We start from the raw sequence: 25,985 nt of genomic DNA, 5'->3' as shown, positions 1-25,985 counted from the left end.
CCACACCTGACCCAGAACCCACCCCCCCAGCCCTGCCAGTGCTCCTCATTCCAAACCCTCCCGTCAGAGTGGGCCCCCAGCCCCCTGCAAGCTTTAGGTATCCCAAAGGCTTCAGGAAGAAAAAGTGAGCCAAAGCCAAGCCCTGGCTGACTCAAGAGCATTTCAGGTCCCATCCCCCTCTCCAGACAGAGCTTAGGGTTTCCTGCCCTTTTTGCAAAGAGCTCTTTGCAAAAAGTGGAAAATCTGCGTGTTTCTCCATTAAAATGAAAAATTCACATTTTTCCTCAGTGAAAAGGGAAAATCTGTGTTTTCCCTGTTTTTCCATGGGAAACAGAAAACCCAGATCCCTGATGATATCCAATGATTCTACACCCTAAAGAAAGACATGCTGGTGAGTTTATTAGAGCTCCTACCTTGTTGTCTTGTTTCTACACGCACACAAAAAAAATGTTGAACCTATGATAGCGACTGAACAACAGAAGACAGCCATTTACTTTCATGCTGAATCCCACTAATCACAGATTTTCACTGATACATTTGATTAAACCACTGTTCACATTTACCTGTCTCTATCACACACTCCCAGGCAAAACATGAAGTCAAGAATACTGGGGGATATTTTCTAAGGTACAAGGAATACCTTTCGAAAAAAATATCAGTAAGAATTGGATCCTTAATTCCATTTTCACTACTGAAAATCTCCCTCACTCCCTCATAATAATAAAGAAGTAGAGTTTTAAGACAGCAGTTCAGCCACTTAGTTACTGAGCAAATATAAAAACTGAGAGGCATCACCAAGACATTAAGTTTCAACCTAAGATGAGCTCCATACAATAGAGGCAAGGTATTTATGTAACAATTACAGGAAGAAAAAATAATACATTACTACACAGGAACACAGATCTCTTAAGCTTTAATGTACATAAGCAAAATTAGTTATGAAAAGAATCTTTTATTGCTCATAAAAAGGTTACTTACCAAGATAAACTTGTGATCCCTCTAGTGTAGAGCTCAAAGAGCTATTCATATGCTCATAAAGTTCCTGCAAAAGTTAAATTTAAAAAAATATTAAATGGCATATGACAGTTGTCCTTAATGGTTAATATTAATGGCAAATGCCACCATCTGTTCTAAGAAACTACTCAAGGGACCAGAATTTATTTAACTGATATGGACAGAATATCTTTAGAAGAAGGAGAAAGGGAGTTTTATTAAAGGGATTTTTAAAATGGGAGGCTAACTATTCAAGTAGTTTTTAGTTCACATCTCTCTGTAAATTAGTAAATTACTCGGATTTGCTATTTACCATGGGGGGCCTTGCTAGGATTTATCGTAGGATAAATTATCATTTCATGTGGCTTAGAAGAACAGAATAGTACAATCACTCTTTGACAATGCAATATATAGATGAGAAATCACTGACTAGAGAATGTTCATATCATATAACCTGTATGATAAGCAAGGAGCATCATTCTCCGCACACGTGCACTGAAGTTACCTTAAGAATTGTGATTTGAGAGAAGTCTTTCTCTTCAAAATAGGCATGTGTAATGAGCTGTAGCTTTGCTTGGAGTAATCCATATAAGGGCTTGCAAGACAGACAAATAAATGCAGGTGAAGAAATCACTTTTTGTAACAATGCCATTGCTTCTCCATTTTTTTCCTTATCTTCTGTTATAAATAGATATCCCAACGCTAGGCAAAGGCAATTTGTGAAGATAAAAGCATTCAAAATTTCTGGCTAACTATGTTCTACTTTCAGTGTGCATTTCAGTTATCTAGTATTTCACACTCAGATGCTGTATCGTGACTTAAGATCCAGTTGGAGCTGGCATTGGGGGGGGGGGGGATGGGCGGGGGGGGGGGGGGGGGGGGGGGGGGGAAATGCCCCCATATCTGTGCAGGCCTCAGGGCACTGAGAGGGGGTTATCGGGGGAGGGCGAGGGCTGCAGCCACCCCAAAATTCGCCGTAGGCCTCCCATAATTCTTCCTCCCACTGCTGCCGCCGCCTTCCCCGAGTGCAGCCCAGCCTGGCTCAGCTCTGGCCCTGCCCTGCACAGATCCAGGGGCACATGCCCCCCCGCCCGTGCACTACCAGACGAGCAGTGGGAGCAACCCCATGGACGAGCCACACCTCCGTCCCATGCCCACCCTGCCTGGGCAGTACTTGCCCCAGCCCCTGTCCGAGCCCCACTCCCTCCCTCACCATGGGGGGCCTTGATTTGCTCCCCCACATCCCTTCCCTCCCCAACCCCATCCACCACAACAGACTTACCAGCTGCACGCAGCTCTCCATGCTGCTGGGCTGTGCTCCTCGCCACCTACATGCTGCATTGCGGCTGCCCGCACACACAGGCGTTTATCAGCCAAATTATCGGCCATATCAGGCCAATTTTGGATACAGACAATTTTCTTTATATCGGTGCCGATCCAATATTGGACCGATGTAATTGCACCTCTACTAATAAGGTCTAATACAACTTATCATATTCTACGTAGTATGCTGCATGAGCCACTAGCAAAAATGTTGTTTCAGAGTTGGGCACTGTTAGCTTCCCACTTTCTGAAAATTAATCAGTGTAGCATATAAACTAAACATTAATATAGAAAGCATCACAATATGCAGTTTAGAATAAGTAGGTTTTTTGGGGCAGTTATAAAAATTGCAAACCCATCATGTCACAACTCCTAATGACAGATGCACACTTTTACAGTTTTCTTGCAAGTAGATGACACTTGAAAAGTGTTAAAATTTTAAATTCCTTGGTCTTAATGTAGCTGTAATTTCAATGCTCACTTTGTCATCTTTAAGTGGTGCTCATTACAAGGGATTTAAATAATGTCAGGTAAATCATGTATTCCTTGTATTGTTTGCAAGTAAGGTTCAGTTTGTCATACTTACCAACTGACTTAGAACACAGACACTTTTTTGTACTGTTTCGCGCGTGATATCTGCTTGCCGTACTTTCAATGCCTAAGAAGCAAAAGTATTACAATAGTTTTACCCATATGCTTTAAAAAAAAAATACTTTAAAAGTCATCTACCTAAAACCCCCACTGATCAAAACAAAATCCATGATCCTTGAAGTACTGTTTTCAACAGCAGCTGAGGGTGTAAAGGGATGGGTGGGTGGGTACATAAAAATAAACAGTATCAGACCCTAAGGCAAGATGCTTTGCAAGAGGTCAACAATCTACAGTTTCTTTCGACTCATTGTTCCTAGAGATGGTGCAGCTACTGTGGAGATGATTACATACAGGCCCTAGAATCAAGGACTATTTAAAAAGGAGACGGCAAGAGAGGAAAACAGGAAAAGAAAAATCCTTAGCTCTAGATTTGCCAAAATAAACCAGAATATATCCCCCGTCCTTCTGTGACAGCATACCTACCCACTGAGACCAGGCAGGGAAAGCTTTTGCCTGGAAATAGTTTGTTTACTTCATGCTCAGGCATTTTCTTTTAGCCAACTGTAAAGAGAAAGTGACACCACCCGTGGAGTCAACTGCTTTCTCAGCCAGACCAAACGGTTCTAGTATTTAACAGCAGAGCTAGAAGGAGTGTGGGCAAAAACCACACAGCCAAGTGATTCACTTATGCTGCACAAAACAGCAAGAGTGTAGATTACAGCCCACACACAAAAAAAGCCAGATGGGTAGAGGGTTGAAGCTGTTACTACATAAAAGACATATTGCTTTATATTCCACTTGTTCCAAACAGTTCAATTTTAAATCTATTTATCCGCTTAATTGGTTAGTAAACAGCAGAAACTGGCATCGTGAGTGCAATAAAAACTAGGTGAAAATAAACTTCACAGTTAAGCAGAACAAGACTTTGATTACAGAATACTATAATAAGGGTTTATTGAAAAAATACTGAGAAAACGAAGTCAATACAAAGAAAAAAATTACAATTATGTATTTATTGTGTAAAGTTGCTTCAAATGAGAGTTACTTGAAAAATAATCAAGATATCACAGGGATTAATCTATAAATAAGAATACAGCATATGTAATTTGGGACTTCAGAATGCAAGTCAATGAGAACTCTTCCTAAGCTATTAAACATTCAAAGTTGTGGCATATCATTGGGAAGATGACATACATATTTCAAAATGTATCTGTGAAATATCCTGCTAAGAATAAATGCACATATTTTATAATCAGGACTGGCTTCAGACTGAGTACATCATGATTTCCTCAATATTTAAGACTAAACATACTGCAAGTCTCTCTCAGAGCCTCAACCCAAATGGTCTGGCCAATACAGGCATGGCTGGCAAAAAGATTTTTGCTGCTCTCCCTTTTCTTTCTGAGAGAAGCTAACACCAGGCAGCTCCTTAACATGTAGCCAGCTCTGCAGGACATATGGTCATAGCTGCTGCATTCCTGGAGCCGCAAGAAGCTGGACATGGCCCCTGCGCCACTGTGCCCTAGCCTGTCACAGCCCAGGCCAACAGTATCCTGCCCAGAGTCTCTGATGCACCGGCAGCAGCATAGCATCCTGCCCCTCATCCTAGCCCCATGGAGCCATGGCAGTCAGTGACCAGGGCATGGGACCGTGTTTCATGCTGATGCAGAATTTCCTGTGTGGCACCTACCTATGCTACGGCCTGCTCTGCTGCTGTGGAAGCATTATGCTGAACCTGGGCCTGGCCAAGCACATGCTGCCTGCCCACCCAGAGCATCATTTTTGCCACCCCCTACAATCTGCTGCACTAGGCAGCTGCCTGTACTGCCTCTACAGTTATACCAGCCCTGTATACACACGTGCATACACTGGAAATCCTAGGCTCAGGAGAATTTTGCAAGGGAAACCAAACCAAACCCAACCCAACCCAACCCTTTCCTGGATTGAAAGAGGCACACAGGTGCTACGTATATCTGCTCAAGAAGCTCACAAGAAATATGTGAAGATCAAGCAAAGAATCCTATTTTCAGGCAACGAGAACTCTTAGCCAGGCTCATAGACAGTCAGTTTAGTTCTGCTTCTTAGGTCTCCTGCCTGGTTTGTTTCTCTGAAAACATAACATAATGGGATGTGCAGGAATATAGACATGGACCAGGAAGTTCCCAGCTGTAGAAGGGAAAAGATAATTCTTCAGCTCTGAAGCTGCCTGATCTGCAGCTTCACAGATTTTATGGCCAGGAAGGACAATTTTGATCAGCTAGTCTGACGGCCATAACATTTTTCCCATTAAATTCTGCACCAGTCCCTTTGACTATTTTACATTTGCAACTGTAAGTTACCTTGGCTTCAATTTGCCTATAGCAAGAGACGCCATATACTGTAGTTCGCTCTTCAGATCTTGGTGGCAAGTGGAAAAAGACAGTGTCTAAGAAAGAAAGAGAGAACAGTTTAGCTGCTAACAAAGAAACAGATCAAGGATTTGTATTTTCAGAAACCTCATCCTTTTCAATAACAGCCATTTACAAATTGTTTACTTCTAAAATTGCATTTCCTGCTGGGTTTTATCTTGTGTACCCTGTGGTTTTATCATATCACTTATAAAAGAATAGACTTGTCTAAATCTGTGTCCAAATTCTTCGAGTAAGTCAATTCACTTACTGTGTAAGGGTGCCAAGAGACCAACCTTTTCAATTAAAACTAAGGATACACTTCAAATACACTTATGCAAAGATATACAGCTTTCAACAGCTTTGTAAAATAGATCTGTCACAACCACAAAAAGTTAATTGCTAATTTATTAGATGGCAAAGCCAAAACAGGTTAGGTGGTCTGGTTTTACAGTTCAAGATATCACACATTTGTGGGAAACCTGTCTTCAGGGCAATTAAGGCAATTTGCTTATTTTCTAATAAGTAGAACAGAACCATGCTCTATAAATCTTGGGCAGTTTCTTGTAAAAGGTAAGGCGGCAGCAGCTGCACAGCCACGTCAGGGTGCATGGTAGGGAAGGGGACAGGATCGTGTTGCCCCAGGCCCCTTCCTCACCACGTGTCCCAAGGTGCACGTGCAGCCATTGCCAGCCATGAGGCCAGGTGGGGGTTTCCAACCCCAATGCACTGGTTACAAGCTTGCTGTGAGCAGCCCAGGATCCACAGAGGGTGGCAGGGGCCTTCCCAGAGCCTGGGGTGCTTGCAACAGGCAGTCACAAAGCTGCAAGCGGCTGCACCAGAGTCTGGAGCCCCAGCCTGGCTTGTTGCTGGCAGTGGCTCCATGCACACCTCAGGGGACACAGTGAGGAAGGGGCTAGGGCTGCACTGCCATGACAAGGAACGGGCCCCTCATGGCTTTGCCACTGTCCGTCCCCGGCAAGCCAACATCTTTGAAGTCCCAGTTGCAGGATTTTTTGGCACTCAACCCAAAAACATTGCCAACTCACGATCTAAATTTGGTTAGTTGCTGGTACAGGCTTTGTTATATTCTACATAGATCCAGGAGGAAATTTGTAGAGTTTTAAGTGCATTTCCTTTAATCCAATAAACAAAACTAAATTTTCCATTTTTCATACCACGTACGTCTTTAAATGGAGGTTAATTATAACTTGCACACGGAAACCAAGCCCAATATCAGAATAAGCATATAATAATATTATTCTGAAATGCATTTGCTAATTCCAAATGAATATGTATTGTGTTTCTGGAAATAAATCTCAATGTTTTTACACCTGCTTCATTGCCATGCTAGCTTTGAGTAGTCTCCATTACCTAAAAACACTCTCTAACAACATGTTGTTATGGTAATGCAAAGCCCAGCAAGACAACTATTTTATTTTCGTGTGTGGGGTTGTGGCATGGAGCCAATGTAGAAGCTACTTTGCTCACCTCCTCACATTTTTCTGGTTTTGACTAGTTAATATCACCAAGATAAATAACAAAAAAGTCAGGACATGCCAAATCAAGGATTATTCTTTTCTGATGTAAATAAATTATTTTTGTAAACAAATACCCTACCTTGGGTTGGCACATCAACTTCCAATGAAATCCCTATAGAGTTAGAGTAGGGATGTCCAACAAGATGGCCACAAGAGATTAATTTGCTGCCCCTAAGCTCCCACCACTTCCCCCATTCTCTCATTGCTCCAGATGCAGCAGCATGTGGCAATAAGCAGGCTCCCACACAATATGGTGCTGGAGCCAGGGAGATGGGACGTGCTGGTGCAGTGTCCACAGCATGCAGCCCCTCCCATTTACAAGTTAGAGTGCCCTAAGTTGGACAGCGCTAGCACATCAGACAAGGTGGAGTGTCATGCAAGTTTTCTTGTGTTTGCTTTACTGATATGGCACGTGTCGTCTCACTGAAAAGACAATACTGCCTTGTATTAATTTATCTTGTTCTTATCACTGCATGGATTATGTTATGCTGTCTGTATACATCTTTGTTTTTGGACATGGTTTAATCAAAGGAACTGAGGCATGCTACTTAAGGAAAAGGGAGTAGGTAGAACTGCTAAGTATCTCCTGCCATTGTGTTAGTAGGGCAAGAATAACTACCAGTCACAAACACCAGTAGACATGGCTATTGTTGGGACCGGCACCCAAGGTATTGCCTGCCTATAATTGTGGGGGGTGGGGGGGCGCGGCAGAAGACTCAACACTCAATAGTGAAGACATCTCAGAAAAAATGGGCCACTAGCTAGAGGAATCCCAGATCCTTCAGAAGGAAAGGAATGAGAGGATTCTGAGACTCACGAGCAATTAAGACAAGGCTGATGTGATGGAAGGCTGGCTTGGAGATATTTTAGGGGCTATGAGCGAATTGTGGTCTTTGGTTAATCCTAAATTTTGGGAGAGTCCAGGTCCCCAGCAATTGTGACTGGCAGGATCAGAAGGAAGGCTGATCTCTGGAAAGAATGGCAGAATTCCAAGAGGGAGTTCTGTAGCCAGATGAGAGGGTTACAATCTTTGCTTGTCCTTTTGTTTTGTCTTCAAACAATATGGTCAGTTTTTCTTACATAATTCCTTTCTCCTAAATAATAAATACTTTTGTTGTTTTATTTCCTTACTGATTGCCTGTGGTAAAGAATGATCTCGGTGGAATAAGGAATCTTCCAGAGTAACCCATTCCCTGGAAAGGAGGACCTAAAATACTTTCACAACCCAAGAGGAAGCTGCAGGGAGTGGCAGAGATTTCCCTGTTGCAGCTGTGAAATCTAGTATAAGGGTAGTGGAGCAGAGGCTTGTGGGGATAAGGAGTTATCCCAGGGCAAACCTTGGGACAAGCAGTAGGACAGCAGGGAGAAACTTGTGACTGCAAGTACTCTGAGGATAGATTTGTGACACAGGTCTTTCCTGAGAAGAAAGCATATGCAAAAATGAAAAAAATGTTTTAGTACAACATATTCCATTTTTCCTTTATGATTTAGGAATCTGTAACAACAAAAATGTTTACAGATATAATTTGCTACTATACTTTGGCCAATCCCTAAATGGTATAAACATGGCAAAATTATTCTTCTGCTTCATATTGCATGTCACTGCTCTCCTAGTTCCCCTCCTCCTCTTCCCACTGTACAGTTCTTAACCCATGCCATTTTGTAGACTGTCAAACAGGAATCTAGACCACATTTTGAAAAATAAAGACCTAACTGAATAAAAGTGGGTTGTTTTATCCACATACACACACACATACAGAGAATGAGAAGGAAAAAGAGGTTATTCATATCTCAGAATAGGGAAATAGCTCCATAAAGAAGAATTCTCTTTCAAAAGATGAGGGGAGTATAGGCTGTTTATTTTGCTTTAGGAGACTTATAAATGAATCCTGTATTAAATTTACAGACGCAGGAGTGGGAATTTTGTATCTCTAGACTACATCCTAAACACAAGTATTTTGACATATTTCTGTTTACAGATTCCATTTCTCATATAACCTGTTCTGAATAAATTACAAAATAAATATTCCTAGAATTCCAGTAGTCAGAAGCATGGTGAACTGGTAACTAAAGTGTCAGGATCCTTTCCTCCCTGCTTTAGTGTTAAGCACACAATATCCTCCACTATTGCAGCTCCTCACTCACTATGCATTACTTTCTGGTATTTTACCTTCTTGATAGTTGTGAGCTCCATCTGGCAAAGCAAGGAAAGGCAAGTATTTCCATTCTTCGGGTAAACTGTGGCTATCGTGTCCTTCTCCTGGGATTAGGGGAGGATAGGAGAATTCAACCTGAAGAAAACAAACACTGTTACTGAACATAATGCACCTCTGAAATAAACTGTTAAGTCTAACATTCTGTGTATAGCAGTGGAGAGCACCAAATACTTTTGAGAAAGGTGCAAGAAGTTCTACGGAGAATGACTTGCCTATGATGCCTGGCTCATATTCCAAAAAAGCAAATAGGGGTGTATGAAATGGGCTGTATTCGATTCGGATTTGGCCAGAATCAGGGACAGTGATTCAATTTGTTGATTTGGATCACTGACCCAATTCGATTCGGCCGAATCTGAAGATTCAATGGTGATTCGGAGAATCAGCGATTCAGCCATAGACACAGCTTGAAATGTTTTTTCTACATACCTCAAGGTACCAGGTGTGGCTTGTGAACGCTGAGATGGCGGGGAGGATGGAGCGTCCCACAGGAGTGCACCCCCCCATCCCGCGTGCTTGGCAGTGAAACCCGAACTGGACCGGAAGTACTTTGGGCCACTTCTGGGATCGGCACTGAGTGCCTTGGGGGGCCTCCCCCGGCTCGACGATCGGCTGGGCCTCCAGACCCAGGCACCAGTTGCCGAGTTGGCGAGGTGCAGCGGCCCCGCCCCACGTGCTCCCTGGCTGACCGGAAGTGCTTCTGGGTCTGCTGCCAAGCATGCTGGGCATGCCCTGTGCTCCTGTGGGATGCTCCATCCATCCCAGCATCTCAGCATTCACGAGCCACCTGGTACCTTGAGGTATGCAGAAAAAACATTTAAAGCCGTGTCTATGTCCAAATCATTGAATCTTTTGAATTTCTCTGAATCAATTTGGAGGGTTCCAATTCAATTTGGAGAGATTAAATGATCTCCCGATTTGATTTGGATTTGGAGATTTGGCCACTGAATCGGGCTGAATCTCCGCCGAATCAAATCAACGACAGAAACTTCACACAGCCCTAGTAGGCAACCCCTCGCATGGGTGTCGGAGCACAGCATGCAAGCCTCAGAGCTGGGGCCATGCTGCCACAACAAGGCACAACAAGACAAGGCTGTCGTGGCTTCCCCACCTTCTGCCCCTGGTATGCAAACATCTTACAAGTTGAGGTTGTGGGTGTTTTTTTGGCACTGTACCCAAAAGTGTTGCAGACCCTTGTTCTGAAAGCATCATTTCTATCAGGTTTTTAAAAAAGCATTGGCTTTCAGTTAATTTGATTCCTTTTACATTTTTGTAAAAAGAAATAAGTAGTCATGCAAGTTGGATGTCCTATCATCTGTCTTCATATCCATTTTTTTAACCCCTGTCCAAATCTTCTCTCTCTTGTCTTTTTTATCATCTTTCTCAGGTTAGTGTTTCCAATGCGTATTAGTTAAAAAACACTGACTGGAGCCAAGCAGGAATATTCAAGGTGAGGAAATTGCAATTGGTTAAGTGAGGACTTCACAATATATTCAGTATTTTCTAATCCATCCTATCTTTGTGTTGACTACTCTTGTGAGCTGTGATGTTTTTACTGAGCTGTTTACAGTGATAACCAAAGCTGCCTCCTTGAGTGGTTACAGTTAAGTGAGAATAAAGGAATATGCAGGACATCTTCTTTTCTTTAGATTTCTGTACTAAGAATACAGAAACATGGATATAGGGAGGTGCCTTCAAAGGCACAAATCAATCTGTTGGAGACTGAAAAAAACACTTCCTTAAAATGAAAGAATGCTGCAAAAAGAGTAGTGACATGAACCAATCAAGTAACCACCAAAAAACCAAGACGGAAGTTCTGCTTTTTTAAGTCAATCTTTGCAAGGGAATCATTTTTAACATTATAATACATCTAAATCTAATGTTTTTAGTTAAAAAACCCAAAACCTGTTCTACCAAAAAACTAAAGAAGTTCTTGAATATATTGGTAAATCAACTTGACAGAAAGACTGAAAACTCTAACCAAATGTTCATATCTTAATAAAGGTGAATACTGAGGGAGAGTATAATTATTTCTTGGAAGCTAAGTTTCAAAGCTAAGCTTGTTCAACTGCTGATCAGTCAGCTGTCAAAAAAGCATTTAAAAAAAATTATGATCTTCCACAGAAGGGCATTCAAAAGAGGCCATGTGGAAAATAATTCAATACAATATGGATGAATCAAATTGAAAAAAAAACTACCAAAAAACCAGAACAGGAACAAACCCTAAAGAGCAATAAACATACAGGGGAGGGGAAAATAAAGAGTGAAGAAGTAGGAAGCAGTAAGGAAATAAAACTGAAATTCTTTAATCTCACCACACAGTGTCAGCCTTACGCCAGATGTTGTTGTGTTGTGGCACATGAATATGGGGCAAGAAAAAATGATTACAGAAGAAACTAGTCTCACTGCAATTGCAATTTCAAGTTTGCTTATTCCCAACTTATTCCCGATTAAGTCTGTAATTACTAGTCTCAAATCGATTAATTTTGTACAAACCTACATGTATGTTACACAAATAATCTTCAGTTTCCTCACTTATAAGCAAACAATGATTAAACCTGTCTTAGCTGCAAACTCAGTTATAAACGAGGCAAGTGAAGATTATAGCAAGGATCTGTTTTGTTTTGAAATCAATTTGGGTACCAACAGAAACAAAAGGAGGAGATAATGTACCTTCCGAGAAGATTTTACAAATTACTTTTCCATAGGCAAGCTAAACCAGCTCTCGGAAAGAAAATTAGGTTAATATTGAATTCTACCAGGAGTTCCAGAAAAAGAAACCATAGACAACACCAAATAGATTCTTCACCCACTTTTTACTCTACGAAGTTCCACAGATTTAAAAAGATTAAAGTTGAATATATGGTCAGTCGTTTTTGCTGGCAACATTATCTGCCACAGCTGACATTTCCATGCTGTGGATACAGAATACTGATGATGGATTTTAGAATGAAAAGAGATGAATAGTGCGATTTGTTGAGGATATAAACAACCGTGTTCTTCACTGCACACACTGTGCTGCTTTTTAAGGTCCCAATATCAAATGTATAAACAGCTACAAACAACCGACTTAAACTACACAGAAGCTGCACTTTTGTTTCCTAAAATCCTGCTAAATTCACTATCCTCCTAATGGATCTTTCTGTACATCTAACGCTTACTGAATTCAGTGGAAGTTCTGACGGCACGAGAGTGTTGGAGCGTACCCCAACAGCACAGTCAGCGTGCATCTCATTGTGAAGAAGTATTGTTTGGTGTCTCAAAGACAGTGGTTCTCAATCTTTTTAGATTCGAGGCACCCCTTCTGAACTGTCTGGAATTTAGCAGCACCCTATTTAAAGACTCATTTATTTCTTGCCTCCTTGCATTGTGCAACACCCTAAAACAGATTTCATGGGATGGCAGGGGAACCCTGAGAGCAAGGCAGGGGGATGGTACACAGTCCTCACAGCTGGAAAGCAGAGCTTGAGGATGGGTCATTAGACTCCTGAAGGAGGCACCTGTCCCTGCAGAAGGCGAGAGGGGTGAGTGGCTGCTAGTACCAGGGGAAGATGGTAGGGGCAGAACCCTGATGCGCCCTGCTCCTTCTGCTGTTGGCAGCCTTCCTGCCTCCAGCTCTACCTGAAAAGAGGAGTGCAGCCCCTGCTGCTGCAGCTGTTCCTCTGGGGACTTGCGTGCCAGTGACGCCATTCTCCCTGGTCCCTCCTACCAAATCCAGGAGCATGGGAGGAGCAAAGGAAAGAGCCAGGTTGAATAAGCACAGGCAGATCTTGTTTCTAGGACTACTGGGGCTGTCATCACACAGGCTGTGCTTTTTCAGCATAGTTAGTTTCCCTGCTTCTCCTGTGCTCCTGGAGCCGATGGGAGGAGTTGTAGCGAGTGCTGCTGAGATGCTGGCAGGTGCAGGGCACCTAGAAATTTGGGGAGCCAATGTGCACCTCCTCTCATAGAGGTCAGGAGCCAAGGCATTCTTCTAAGCTTGTGGCACCCTGCTCGAGAGTCACTGCTCAAAGACAGCTGATAGTTTTTCCAATATTAGCACAAGAGCATTTAGGAAATCTGGTCCTGGAATCATTCTGGATATAATTTCTTCTTAAACCACAGGTTTGCAGAAGTAATCCTGTTTCACTCAAAATAACAAAAATAGACCCCACCCCCAACAAAGAAACCTAAAATTTTTCTACCTTCCTCTTCCCCCAGTGAAATGAATGAGATGGCTATGAGTCTATGAAACACTTTGAGTCTTATCCTGGAACACCCAGGATAAGTTTAAGTTTTCATACGTGATTTTATTCCACACTGCTAGAGTCCCTGAAGGGTGGTATTGGTGAATAGAAACAGTTAATGCAAAGACACTGTTCTGTAACTTGCAAAAATGTATATTAAATAGTAACTGTCTGTTAGCTGAAACACCCAGACATTCACATTTGCCTTGGACACAGAAACCACTACTGGTTATTCTCCTCTTTCATTTCAAAATATAAATATAATCAATGAGGCATAGGAGAAAAAAACTGTAATTCTACTACACTTATAACCTGGCCAACACAATCAGAATTAAAAAAAAAACAAAAACCAGAGGCTGTAGAAAATAGAGATGTGCACTGCATATTTTCAACTAGAATACCAGATACCAATAGCAGGTGATCTCCATTTCACTGTCAGGGAGACTGATACTCCTAAAGAATTTAGGCCTTGTCTGAAGCTAAATACAAGCATCAATGCTGGACAGAGGGAGAGCAGCACCGCATAACAGGGGTAAAGCTGAGAGGTGGCCTTGTGGGAGGGGTGTCAGAGTGTGGGGTAAGTAGGGGACCACTGGGGTGGAGGCAGAAGGGTATGAAAACATTGCTGCAGTCGCACAGGGTTGCCAACCAAAGAATGAATATTTATAGCTATATCTATCTATATTTCTTTTGCTTGCTGAAACTTTTTTTTACCAACAACAAAACTCTTATATTGAAACCTTTTTAGTGTGTGTGTGTGTGTGTGTGTGTGTGTGTGTGTGTGTGTGTGTGTGTGTGTGAGAGAGAGAGAGAGAGAGATAACACACTTGAAAAGCAAAAGAAACTTATTTCTTGAATAAAATCAAGCTAAGTTACCACTGTTTAACACACACCTATTGCAGGACAGGAGTAGACATAAGAAACAGTTACTCCAGACCAGCTGACGAGAGTTAAGTCCCCTCTCCCCTTTTAACTTGGTAAATTTTGTTCATCTCCCATACCCATACAGACTGACATGTTCAAGATGACAAAGGAAGCCTGCAATCAAGTCATAAGCAAAATCTCCATCTTCTCTGTTTCAACCTGTATTTGGTTTTCCTATTTAACAAAGGCTTGCATTTAATCAATGCATAAAGTATTCATTACATAACTAACATCTGCTAGAAAACAAAAAAAATTAGAAGTGAGAGAAAAGTCATTCAGTTCAGCTATCTTGCTCTACAACATCAAAATAAATTTAGCACAAGCAAAACATTATCAGGCAACTACAGACAAAAAAAAAAAAGGAATCAATTTCTCACTGATGCAGACTGGAAGAAAGGACAACAGATATAGAACAAGGCCACAACAAACTAAAATTTCTCACCAAAACACGTAAATGAGTAATAAAATAAAAATCAATCCTGCAGGCAACGAAAGATGATTTTTTTCACTCATCTTCTCTGGGTAACTGACAGTAATTGATAGACTAGGGAGGAGGGCAGGGTGGTAAAAACTTCAATACAGGCTTTCTTCACTTTATTCGGGTTCTGTATGTACGAATTCGCTCTTATCTGATGATCCTTTTTATACCAAAAATTTGTTATATGCGAGGTAAATTGACTTCTATGCGATCGGGTGGTGGAAGCCTGCAGTCAGCTGCTTTGTGTAGTGCATGGTGGGAGTGACACGCACCAAAATATAGTCTTGAAGCCTCACTCAACTACCCCCAGCCCCACCCTACTGGTGTTAGAGGGTGATGAGGGCCTGTTGATTCTTCTATAGCTGCTACCCTGCCTGTACCTCCTACTAGTGATGCAGAGTCTGATACTGAAGATCCTTCGTCATCCTCTCTTCACACCAACCAAACATTCACCACCACCCTGTGCTTCTGTGTACTGTCTGCTGTTGGCGAGTACCAAAACTGTCTTGTAGAAGTGGTAGAAATGGGTCTGAGGTCAGTATGGTTGAGGTCTTGGAACGTATCCCTATTTGTTACATTGTAAAGTGGGTTCCCTTTATGCGAATTCGAGTTATGTGTCATTTCCCAGGAACACATGTACAGCATAAAACAAGGGAAACCTGTATTTGGAGCAAGAGATAAGAAGAATAGCTCATAACCTTATTTGCTTCTTAGTCAATGCCTATTTTTACAAGCAGGTTACTGAATAACTTATTGAAAGCAAGGAGCCAGCATCAGGAAGTTTTTCCACAGGCTCTCTTTAGGCAAGAAGAAAAGCAGGCCATATGTATTGTCTGTTCAAACCAATTCTGCATTATGGATGTTCTACACATAGAAGCTAATGTTTACTTCCTAAATAAAATAAACAATGCTTTTTTCCCCATATTGATGAACGTACTTTTCAAATATTAAATGATAGAACGCATAATTTAGGAACACTGGAAAAGTTTTAAAAGAGTGTTGGTTTCCCTAAAACATAAAACCGCACATTCAGTTATCACTTATCATCTTTTTGAAGATGGTCAGTTCTTGTTCCTTCCTGGACCCCACTGTAACACAGATATACATGTAATGAATAGGCAACCAAGACTGACTCAGCCTTGGGAAAGGAAAGAACACTATACCAACACTGACACACAAGCCAACCTGCTTTTCAGACAATGGTCTCATTTGAAAACAGACATTCTATTTACCTGCAGACATATTAGTATTTTTTTACACTATTTTGGAAGATCTCTCAATATACCTTCTTTTGTCTCCAGGAATATGCATTCTTGCATTTAGGTTTTCCACTATTGAGTTTGCTACATTTATTCCATAAGTCTCATTCTGTATTATTATATAGGAAAGCATGACAACAGAAGCTACTGCTGTTTTACAAATTACAGACCTGAAACAAATGACAGCAACTGGATGTGTGTCAGTTGAAGATACAAAGATACACATCACTTATTTTGCATCGCAATTTGATATGGCTATGTTTAAATGAAATATTTTTTGGCTTTGGAGTGCATTCTAGGCAGCGTTTACTCATCATACTAGGATGTGGGCAACCTGGGGAATGATGCAGATGGGACTTTGGACGCCAAGTGTAGCAGAGCTAAGCTTCATGCCAACTCTCATAAACAAGTGAAAAGACATTTAGGATTGGTTAGTGACATGGTTGCTGTAACCGAGTTTACACAGCTGTAACGTTCACCCAACTGAATTTATAGCATAAATAAGTCATGCTCCCTACTTTAGAGCAGGCACTAAAGCAGTAACGAACTAATTATTGCTTAATCCGCCCTGCAGTGAATTCTATCCCCACAATATTCTCCTACCCGAAAGCATTCCTCCCTAACGATTCTATACAGGCCAAAATGGAGAGAGCGTTTTTCCTTAAGAGAACTCCACTTTATTTTAATTTTTTTAATACAGGCTTCCACCTGAGCATTTCAAAACATTTTTCTTGATTACTTCAGGTCTTCAAACACCACTGGCTCCATTTTGTAAACAACAGAAATACAGCACAGAGAGATCAAATAACTTACACAAGGCCAAAGAGCTGGAAAGAGAACTAAAGTCTCTTGATTCTCAATCTTGTACCTTAACTGCAAGATGATCTTTTCTCAAAGTCTGCATTTTCATCATATGACTTGTCATATTGATAGATGGACAAACTCTGGATGCAATAGAAGCATCTAACAAAACCTTAGAGGGAAATACCGGGGTTTTTTCATATTCTGTAGTGGTTAAAAACATTAACAAGGTTATTCAAACACAAATCAAATTCGTGATCCAAGAGCTTTAACAAAAAGGGAGAAAATATAATTCTCAGAATACCTTTGTAACTAGCAGAGAAAGCCAAAACTAGGACAGACGCGTCTTCACTCCTGTCAGTTATTATATAAGAGAGACTGTGAAATTCTGTACCACTTGCTACAGGAATTGATCTACTTGTTAAAAGATGAAAAGCATTAATGGTGCTAGAAATCCAAGACTTCAAAACTATCTAAAAAATATCTATACACTGGAACATGAACAAACCCATCTGAAATTTGCTAGCCAACTTCTAAATTGCTGGAAGAGCAAGCTACCTGCCCAATACTCCAAACAGCAGGGGTAGGCAACTTTTTCCAGTTGCAGTCTGGAAGAGCCTCCCCCCCTCCCCACACCTCACCCAGCTGCCTGTCCCCATGGCTAAATTTCACTGAAGTCCCATGTGTATGAGCCACATCCAACAGTTCTACAGGCCATAGGCTGCCAACCCCTCCCATACAGTACTTCATTTCTGAAGTACCAACAATAGGATTTAGTTTGAAAACAGTTTAGTTGTAAGACAGATCTGTCTTTATCATTTGGGCTGGGAAGTCAGACATGGCCAAGTATGAATCTAGCTCCTATATTCCACTGAGTGCTGTTGGCTGTGGAAGCTGGCATGCCTTAAACCAATGCTTCTCAAACTTTTTTGTACCATTGGTAAACATCAACAGCCAATCCCAACCCAGTGCCTCACTGCTGACCCTCTGCCCCCCACCCCCAGCCCCACAGTGTATGGGAGGCAGAGTGGGTGTGTGGGGCCTAGGGTGCCCCCAAAGCAGCCCCTTGCAGGCTCAAAATCTGCAAGCCTGCAAAGGAACAGTCAGTTTCCCACATTTTTCTCCTTCAAAGTAAAATCCATTTTTAAAGTTTGTTGATCCATTTTTAAAGTTTGTTTACAACCCTTTCAGATATTCTTGCAACCCACTTTTGGGTCAGAACCCATGGGTCGAGAAATGGACAGCCATGGTTTAAGGCAGCAATTGGCAGCCCATGAGAGGTTAGTTTGTGGTCCCTGGGCTCCCACCTGATTGCCACTCTCTCCATGGTTCCAGCCTCTGGGCTCCCTTTTCCTTTGGCTCCCACTTCCTGTCCTGCCCCAAGGACTAGGTTAGAATGGTATGGCACAGCCCACAGTGCCAGGAATACCCACCAGCATAGTGCAGAGTAATTGTCCATGGCCAGGGAGCTGAAGGTGGGGCTGGGGCACCTGTGCATGCATGCCTGATATACTGGGAGTCTGTCCACAGGGCATGTGGCCCATGGAGCTTTTGGCTTCGTGCTGCTAAAAATTTGGACAGCCCTGCCTTAAGCCATCCTGGGCCCTCTAGGCTCAGGAAGACTATGACTGGCTGACAGCTCTAAATATCCAATATCCATTTATTTAAATGATAAAATAAGTGAAAAGTACAGATACATTCTGACTTTAACAAAGACCAAAGCAATACACTGATATTAGCAAGTGGCTTCCAAAATTAGGGCTGACTATTTGGTGAACGCGATTTTACACATAATTCTGAAGATCAATTTGAACACTTTCCAAGTACACTTCTGACTAACCAAATAAGGAGCTCTTGACAGTAACACAAAGAGAAGTTGAACACTGAAAAGTGGTCTACCTTAGAATGACAGGAAGTAAAAGAAGTATCTTTCACATTTATCTAGAACTAAATACACGTTAAAAAGTAAGAAAATCTAGGATTTTCTGGCTTACCTGTCATATATACCATGATTTCTGGGTTTGGGTAGTTTTTTTTTAAATACTCATGACTTTAACCATTAAGAGATTTTTGAACATGGGTAAGGGGTGGTGTTAAGCTACTGTTCCAATCTCACTAAGAACTGCCAAATTAAAAATGGTAATATTAAGGATGCCGGAAAGAGAATGAACAATCCTAACTATGACTATCACTTTGTTGTACAATCACAGAGTCATAATTTCCAGATTTCTCTTTTTTAGACAAAAGGTTACAGGGCCCAATTCACTGCTACTTCATACTTTGGCGTAAATGGCTACATAACACAAATGGTTATGTTTTATATCCACTTAAGAATAAGAGGACTGCCACAATACTAAGTTAGATGGGCCTACAGTCTGATCCAATAAATCTCACACGTGCTGGTAGAATGTGGATGTTTAGAGAGAGGATGAACAGAGCATGTCCACAATTTTCCACCTTCTACTGGTGCAGGCAACCACATAAGGTTGAAGGACATGGGTGGGATCAAGCTTGCATGTGTGCAGTGCTATTTCTACTGCTGACCATGCAGCAGGACAGCAGAGCTGAAGAGGTAGTGTCAGCAGTGCATTGTCCCCATGCTAATGCTCTGCTGCTGACCAGGCAAGTGCTGAAAAATGTTAAAAAATATTTCAAACAACAACTAAGAGAGTTGTTTTATTACAGAATAAAAGCTATTTTAATTAAATGAATGCAGCAGGGACTTTTGCCACATTTTATTCTAAGTTAATGGTATTTGCTATATGACTCCTTTGGCAAGTAGTGACAAACCGAGTCTTAAGTGGGTGCAGCACAGAAATCCAGCATGGCCTACAGTTCTAATACACTAGCACTCTCCTTAACTTACTGGTTCAAATATCAGAGAAATAGGGTGTCTAGTAGTTTCTCCTCTCCTTCTAAGAGGTGACTATCAGGACCACACCTTAGTTGTGGTGAAGAGATATATCACCTAGTGCTAAGGAAATATTTATTTAACGTCGCTGCATAAATCAGTCAACACTAGGCATTACAGAATCAGGTTGTCAGCTACCTGCCGCTGTACAGAAACAGACACACAGGTCCTTATCGGACTTAACCTGTACCAGCTTAAAGTATTATACATATTTTTTAAATGTAGGTTCTTGATTTGAAAGTAATTATGCTGCTTCCACTGACTGCAAGGTTATCTTAATGATCAACGGCAATTTTGAGACTTAAAACAGCTATTTGGGATGTTACACTCTCAGTTTTCTCTAGTTTTTCAATCAGCACTCAGCATTTCATGTGTTGCAAAATGTCAGGTCTGTTTCTTATATTAGTTTGCTTTATTCAAAAACCACTACAAGTTGAATCAGTACAACTTAAAAAAAAAACAGGACAGCAACAATTATAAGCCAACATCAGACTCGTGCTCTAAAAATGACCTCAAATAGGCTGAAATTCTGAGGCCGGTACTAAATGTGTCATCATAAAAATTAGGACAAAGTATTATGAAACAAAATTTGAGGGGAAAAAAATTGAGGGGAAAACACCCTGAAACCTACCTACGAAAATATCTTTACAGGAATATCTGTAGCTGCAACTATAATTTATTTACTTTGTGTATTCTTTATCCTCCTAATTGTGACCAAGGGCAAAAGCAGCAGATAGGCACTTCAGGTAACCAATAGTATCTATCTAGAACTGTGCCAGACTATTTAAAATATCTTTCCTCAAAGTACAAAAAGGTCCCATGAGTTTTTCTACTATCAATAATCATAAACAAAGAATCCATACTACACACACCCAATCTACAGAAACACCGTGACATTGCACATATTTAATTTCTACCACACAGAGATGGTGTTAGTCTGAGAGATTTAACTATAGAACAGCCCACAAATTTTAGTATGAAAATATACAGTGAGATTCAGTTATATATGCATTTTCTGATAAAATAGCTAAAGCCAAAACAAAACAAAAATAGGAACAGAAGACAAGGAAGGTTTTCCTGGGTTCCTTGACAAGTCCCCTGCTATGGCAGGTGACTATGGTATATATTACAGCCCTTTTCATCAACTAAGAAAGATCTACCTGGATTTTTGCTACTAGCACTTCAGCTAGAAGGGTGTTCTAGAACCTCAGTACTTTAATGGTTAGAAATCAACTTATATCTTTAATCCTAAACTTATTCATGGACAGTTTATATCCATTTGTTCTCATACTAGCATTGCTCCTTAGCTTGAGCAGCTTCCCTCCCTCACAGATATTTAGTTTCCCCAAAGTATTTAGAGACTAGCCCATATCAACCTCCATTCTGCTATGAATAATTAGTTCCTTACTGCTTTAGTGCCTGCTCTAAAGTAGGGAGCATGACTTATTTATGCTATAAATTCAGCTGGGTGAACGTTACAGATGTGACGTTCATAATACTGCTAGACTAAACATGCCAGCCCCTTCCATTTCCTCCCATAAAAACAGTCTCCATTCCCCATCATCTTATTCACAAGTCTCTGTATCTGTGCAGTTTCAAACTCACCAAATTTAAATTCTTTAACATGGATAACAAACTGTACACAGCATACCAGATGAAGTCTCACCAGTGCCTTGTATAATGGCACCATCTCAACTAAAATAAAAGGCAAATGCAGTCATGTCCAGTTTTCAAGGCCTCTGGCTGCCTAGATCACTTTCCCGCACACCTTTGACATTTTGCATGTAGGTACTGGGTACTCCACTTACATGCATATTGCATAACAGCATAATTCACTTATCTACATAACATGATGCTACTCCCAATCTTTTGTGTATTGCTTACATTAATTATAACAAACATCAGTTACCTACATAGTTGTTAATTTCCAACAATGCTTTTTTGGCCCACTGTTTACTTTATGGTATAACTATGGTCTGTTTAACTGTATAACTGATGAAAATGACTAGGAAACATCAATTTCAAGCCTTCTAAAGCAGCCTTGAACCAAGTCCTATTCAATTCAAAGCTGCTCTTATAGGCATTCTCAAAGGGAACTTACAAAACACCTTATCTAGATGAGCCCACGAACTTCACTTCATAAATCTACTGGATACCAAAAATCATTGATGCAACACAGACATTGGATTTATGACACATTACAACCTGCCTGACATCCGATTCACCAGGTACCTGCCAGACTGGAACTCCTACACTTTTCTTTCCATTCCCCTGCCCTTACCTTTCTGCCCTTTGTCTTCCTAATTTCCAGCTATTTTCTCTCTCTCACAGACAGCCTCTTTTCTACCTTGAATTACTACCACTGTAAAGTGTCCCTTACTTATCCTTGACTATTTCCCCCCCCTGCTTTCCCCACTCCCTTCCCTGCTTTACTTTTTGTTTTCCTAATCTCTAACTACTTACATTCTCACTGACATCCTATCACACTTTTAGCTTCTCTCATTTCTCGGGAGTGTCAGAACAGCAGAGACTCTCTATGCCTGAAGAAGGGTGACTGTGCCCAAAAATTTTCTAACTTTTTTCTACCAACTACTCAGTTGGTCTAATAAAAGATATCACATCTACTCAAAGAACCTTGCCTGTTTATAGGCATAAGGCATTCTGAGAAATAAAATCTTACTAAGATACAAAAAGCTTAGCCCAAGTTGTTCTTGTAGTCAATGAGCATAGTTTGCATTGAGTTTCGATGAATGTACATTCTGCATAAGTGCATAGTCTTTTTATCAGTTTCATGGCTACATAAAGTACACTGTACTACACCTGTTATTCTTCAGCAGTATGATGCCTTACCCAATTTGACACATTTAGTTAAAAACAACAACAACAACAACAACCACCACCATCTGCTCTTAGATACATGGGATATCACATGTCAGTTCCTTCAGGATTCTAGGAGGGCGATCATCTGGTCCCTGTAACATGAGCACACACAACTGAGTTTTGCTTCTACGTTGGATGCAGTCATTTCTTTACTCTCAGTTCAGCTACCCTTTGGCCTCAGCATTCAACATCATCATTCTTACTGAAAACTGAAACAAATTGTTCACTTACTCTTTTGGGCCATGCCTAGATTATCTTTCACCTGTCTTCTGCCCTCACCCTACTACAGACCCACTGTTTCTTTCCTTGTAACTTTGATTTATATAGCAGAAGAACCTTTTACTGCTTGTTTCCTTTGCAACACTGCTCAGCTCAGCTTCTGACAACATTCATTTTTCTCCTACAGTTTCTAGCCTCTAAAGCTGAGCTTTCCTTGCTGATGATCTGCTTTCCTGTAATTCCTTGCGGCTTTTCTACATTACCTCAAAAAGGATTTTAAAGAGTATTACTCACCAGCTAGTCCTGGAGTCCTTCCCTCCCAGTTTTTAACAATACCTAAAACGGCTTTTATAGCAAATGGTGTCCCAACAACCGAATGAAACTTATAGCTTTGGTAATTGTGCCATTGTTGCTCTGCTACTAAGAAAATGCATGACACTATAGGAAAATGGAACAGAAAGGAAAGAGACTTCCAACTCCATTCATTCCTAGCAACTGAGGACAAAATGAGGGCAAAAATGTGCTATTCTTCCCACTGACACCCAGTATAGGCTATCTTTCATAACAGCCATTGACTTGCAGGTGCCTGATAAATATTGTGAACCTAAAAAGGTGATCCAATTAGTGTTTTGAAAACTGATCCTGTAAACACCTGCACACTTCTAACTTTACTTGTGTGAGCAGCCCTATTAAACCTATAACAACTCAAAACATTCCAAATACTTGGTTGGTTTGAAATCTATTTAAGTTGTCATGTATTATTTAGTAATAGATATGCTTTTAAATTGCAGCATATTGTTAGTAAGCTCAGGGTAACAATGAGTATACTGATTTTTCTTTTGTTTTGTTTTACTAGCTAGCTATTTCTACTGGATGGTTTTCAAAAATATGAAAAAAATCCATATAAAATAGATCTCTGGTGCCTTCTGTGCAACAAGTTAGCAGTTTTCAGACCAATTCTCAGAAGATAGCCACCATCTTAACTGGTATCCTTACTGACATGCTCAGTAGAGACTAACAACTGCAAGGGCACAAACATGCCTTCTCATTTTGGCTTGCTTTTAGGACAGTGCTGGTGTACACTGACCATTGCCCATGTTTAATCACGTCTGTAGATAAATGGGTCTGTAAATTCCCCCCAGAACTTTGGTGAACCACTGGATAATAAAAGGAAAATATGATGTTAAAGACTTGGGTGGGGGGGTGGAGATGGGATAAGATTAAGAGTTTAAATGACATCTAATGCTAGATTTTTTCTGCTTTTAATATGAGCAATCTAATTTTAGTTTAAAAATAATGAACAAATGTGCATCCAAGGCAACAGTTATTCATCATTTGTTCACTTCAAATTGGCATGCAAATTTATGGACATAGCACTCGCTGGCTTACCAGAGAATGGGGGGGAAAATCAAGTCTAGACAGGCCATTCATGTTGATTCTCTTTTCTCATATCCAAAGGCATTCCCTCGAGTCAGTACACAAATCTCCTGGCACGGCACACTCCAGGAGTTTAAAACAGCTCTTCTGCATCAGGTTCTTTAACAATGGAACAATGAAGGTACAAAAAATGAACAGAGCTACTGCTTTTTAAAATAGGAGTTTTATAAATTGATGCAAGTACTAGCCAGGTTTCAAACCAATTCCTAAACTGCTTTGCAAAATGCCTGCGGAGAAGTAGGCAGACAAGTTCTTTGGGTAAACCTGATATCTTTTATTAGACCAACTTAAATAGCTGGTCTAATAAAAAATATCAGATTCATCCAAAGAACCTTGTCTGCCTGTCTCCTAAAACCAACATGGCTACACCCTACACCCCTGTAACTCGGGAGAAGTAGTGGAGCCTAGAACTTGAAAAGCATGTTCCTCTTCCATCTTATGTTCCACGAGGGGCTGGGGGGGACGGAGGAGTTTAAAAAAAATACTTAACACTGTGAAGAAGAAATATATATTAATCAACCATCTAATAAAAGTCAATTTTGATTAATATCTGGAAGAAAGCTGACTACATATCTATATGCAAAGGTTATGTCTAGGAAACTGCAAAGGCAGAAGCTTGCGCGAGTTAAAATTTACCTTCCCAACTTTGTTGTTTTTCAAGTGTCCTGCATTTATAAGTGAGCATGGTGCACTCATCCACCTTCATTTTTAATCCCTTTCTTTATCTTTGGGGACTTCCCCACTCCTATTGCTTCTTTTCCAATTGGGATCTACTGTTGCATTACTGTTAGCTTCTTCCATCAATTTCATACAGGCCTCTGCTACATGTTACATATATCACACAACTCACTGGACAATCATGCAATAAATTTAGACTCGCCATACGTGCAAAGACAGATGGGTTACGAGTGTAATTATCACACAATTACCTGGTGAATTGAACAATACATTTAGACCAGCCATAACTGCAAAGACAGATGGGCTACAAGTGTAATTATTGTGCAATAAATTTAGACCAGTCATACGTGCAAAGCCATTATCACACCCAGCCATAGAAAGAGCCAACCAGCTACAAAGTTAGTGCTTCGAAATGTTTAACAACATCACAACTAGTTTCTATTCATCTTTAATCTGAACGTGTGGCAGGGCCCTTAATATGATCACTCATACTATGATCACTTATCCTTTCCAGGCTTTTTCAGTCTGGAATTTGAGAGAAGTTACTTATAAACATTAACCTTGGTATAAGCAACACTCGGCATACACCAAATTAAGTCATCCCATCTCAAAGAGCGAATGCCTCTTATAGGCCACCCTGAGCAAACTGCAGCCTCACCCTGCTGGCCTTTCCACTAGAACCTCTCCCTCTGCTCAAGCACACAGCCTGACTCAAACACAGCCAGTGGCTCATGGAGGAGGAGAAAGAGGAGGAAGCAGCGGCCTAGAAGCCCTGTGACCTAGAACTATGACGACTCCTAAAGTTGAAGGGGGGGGAAGGATAGAAAGGGGAGAAAGGAGAGAGGAAAGAATCCGGCAGGATGTGGGAAGCTGAAAACAACACATAAACACCCTAACAGAACTGACAAATGACACTGGGCTGGCGTATGTGTGCACACCCCTGCCAATACACCCCCAGCACCTGCCCACGCACATGCGCACACACTGTACAGTCCCCCCAACGTGCACCCCCATACACCCCCCACCACACACCCCCACCACACACCCCACAATGTTCACACGCCATGTATCCCTGATGCACGCACACTATACACCCTCCAACGCACACCCCCCAGCAGCACACG

The 25,985-nt window shown here is 41.1% G+C and overlaps 1 protein-coding gene across 11 annotated transcripts in view; it reads right to left on the bottom strand.

The window, feature by feature from the left end:
• AVL9 (AVL9 cell migration associated) overlaps positions 1–24,275 on the bottom strand; it is a 58,513-nt gene extending 34,238 nt beyond the window's left edge. For 9 of the 11 annotated variants that reach the window (XR_003093354.1, XR_003093355.1, XR_003093357.1 and 6 more), the window contains exons 1-6: positions 9,478–9,570; positions 9,006–9,126; positions 5,247–5,332; positions 2,903–2,974; positions 1,499–1,588; positions 979–1,042 (exon numbers count right to left, since the gene is read on the bottom strand). Coding sequence is in view for 4 of the 11 variants with exons in the window: in XM_025200563.1 (XP_025056348.1) it covers positions 979–1,042; positions 1,499–1,588; positions 2,903–2,974; positions 5,247–5,332; positions 9,006–9,126; positions 9,478–9,555 (511 nt within the window). In the remaining 7 variants the exon portion in view is untranslated. Of the gene's footprint in view, positions 1–978; positions 1,043–1,498; positions 1,589–2,902; positions 2,975–5,246; positions 5,333–9,005; positions 9,127–9,477; positions 9,571–16,803; positions 16,876–24,135 lie in introns of those variants that run through there. The other 2 variants (XM_025200562.1, XM_025200561.1) reach the window with 2 other exon arrangements.
• Between the last annotated feature and the right edge of the window lie 1,710 nt (positions 24,276–25,985).

The sequence above is a fragment of the Alligator sinensis genome, unplaced genomic scaffold (assembly GCF_000455745.1).
Source record: "Alligator sinensis unplaced genomic scaffold, ASM45574v1 scaffold86_1, whole genome shotgun sequence".
Taxonomy (NCBI): domain Eukaryota; kingdom Metazoa; phylum Chordata; order Crocodylia; family Alligatoridae; genus Alligator; species Alligator sinensis.
This window is presented reverse-complemented; position numbering and strand designations above follow the sequence as displayed.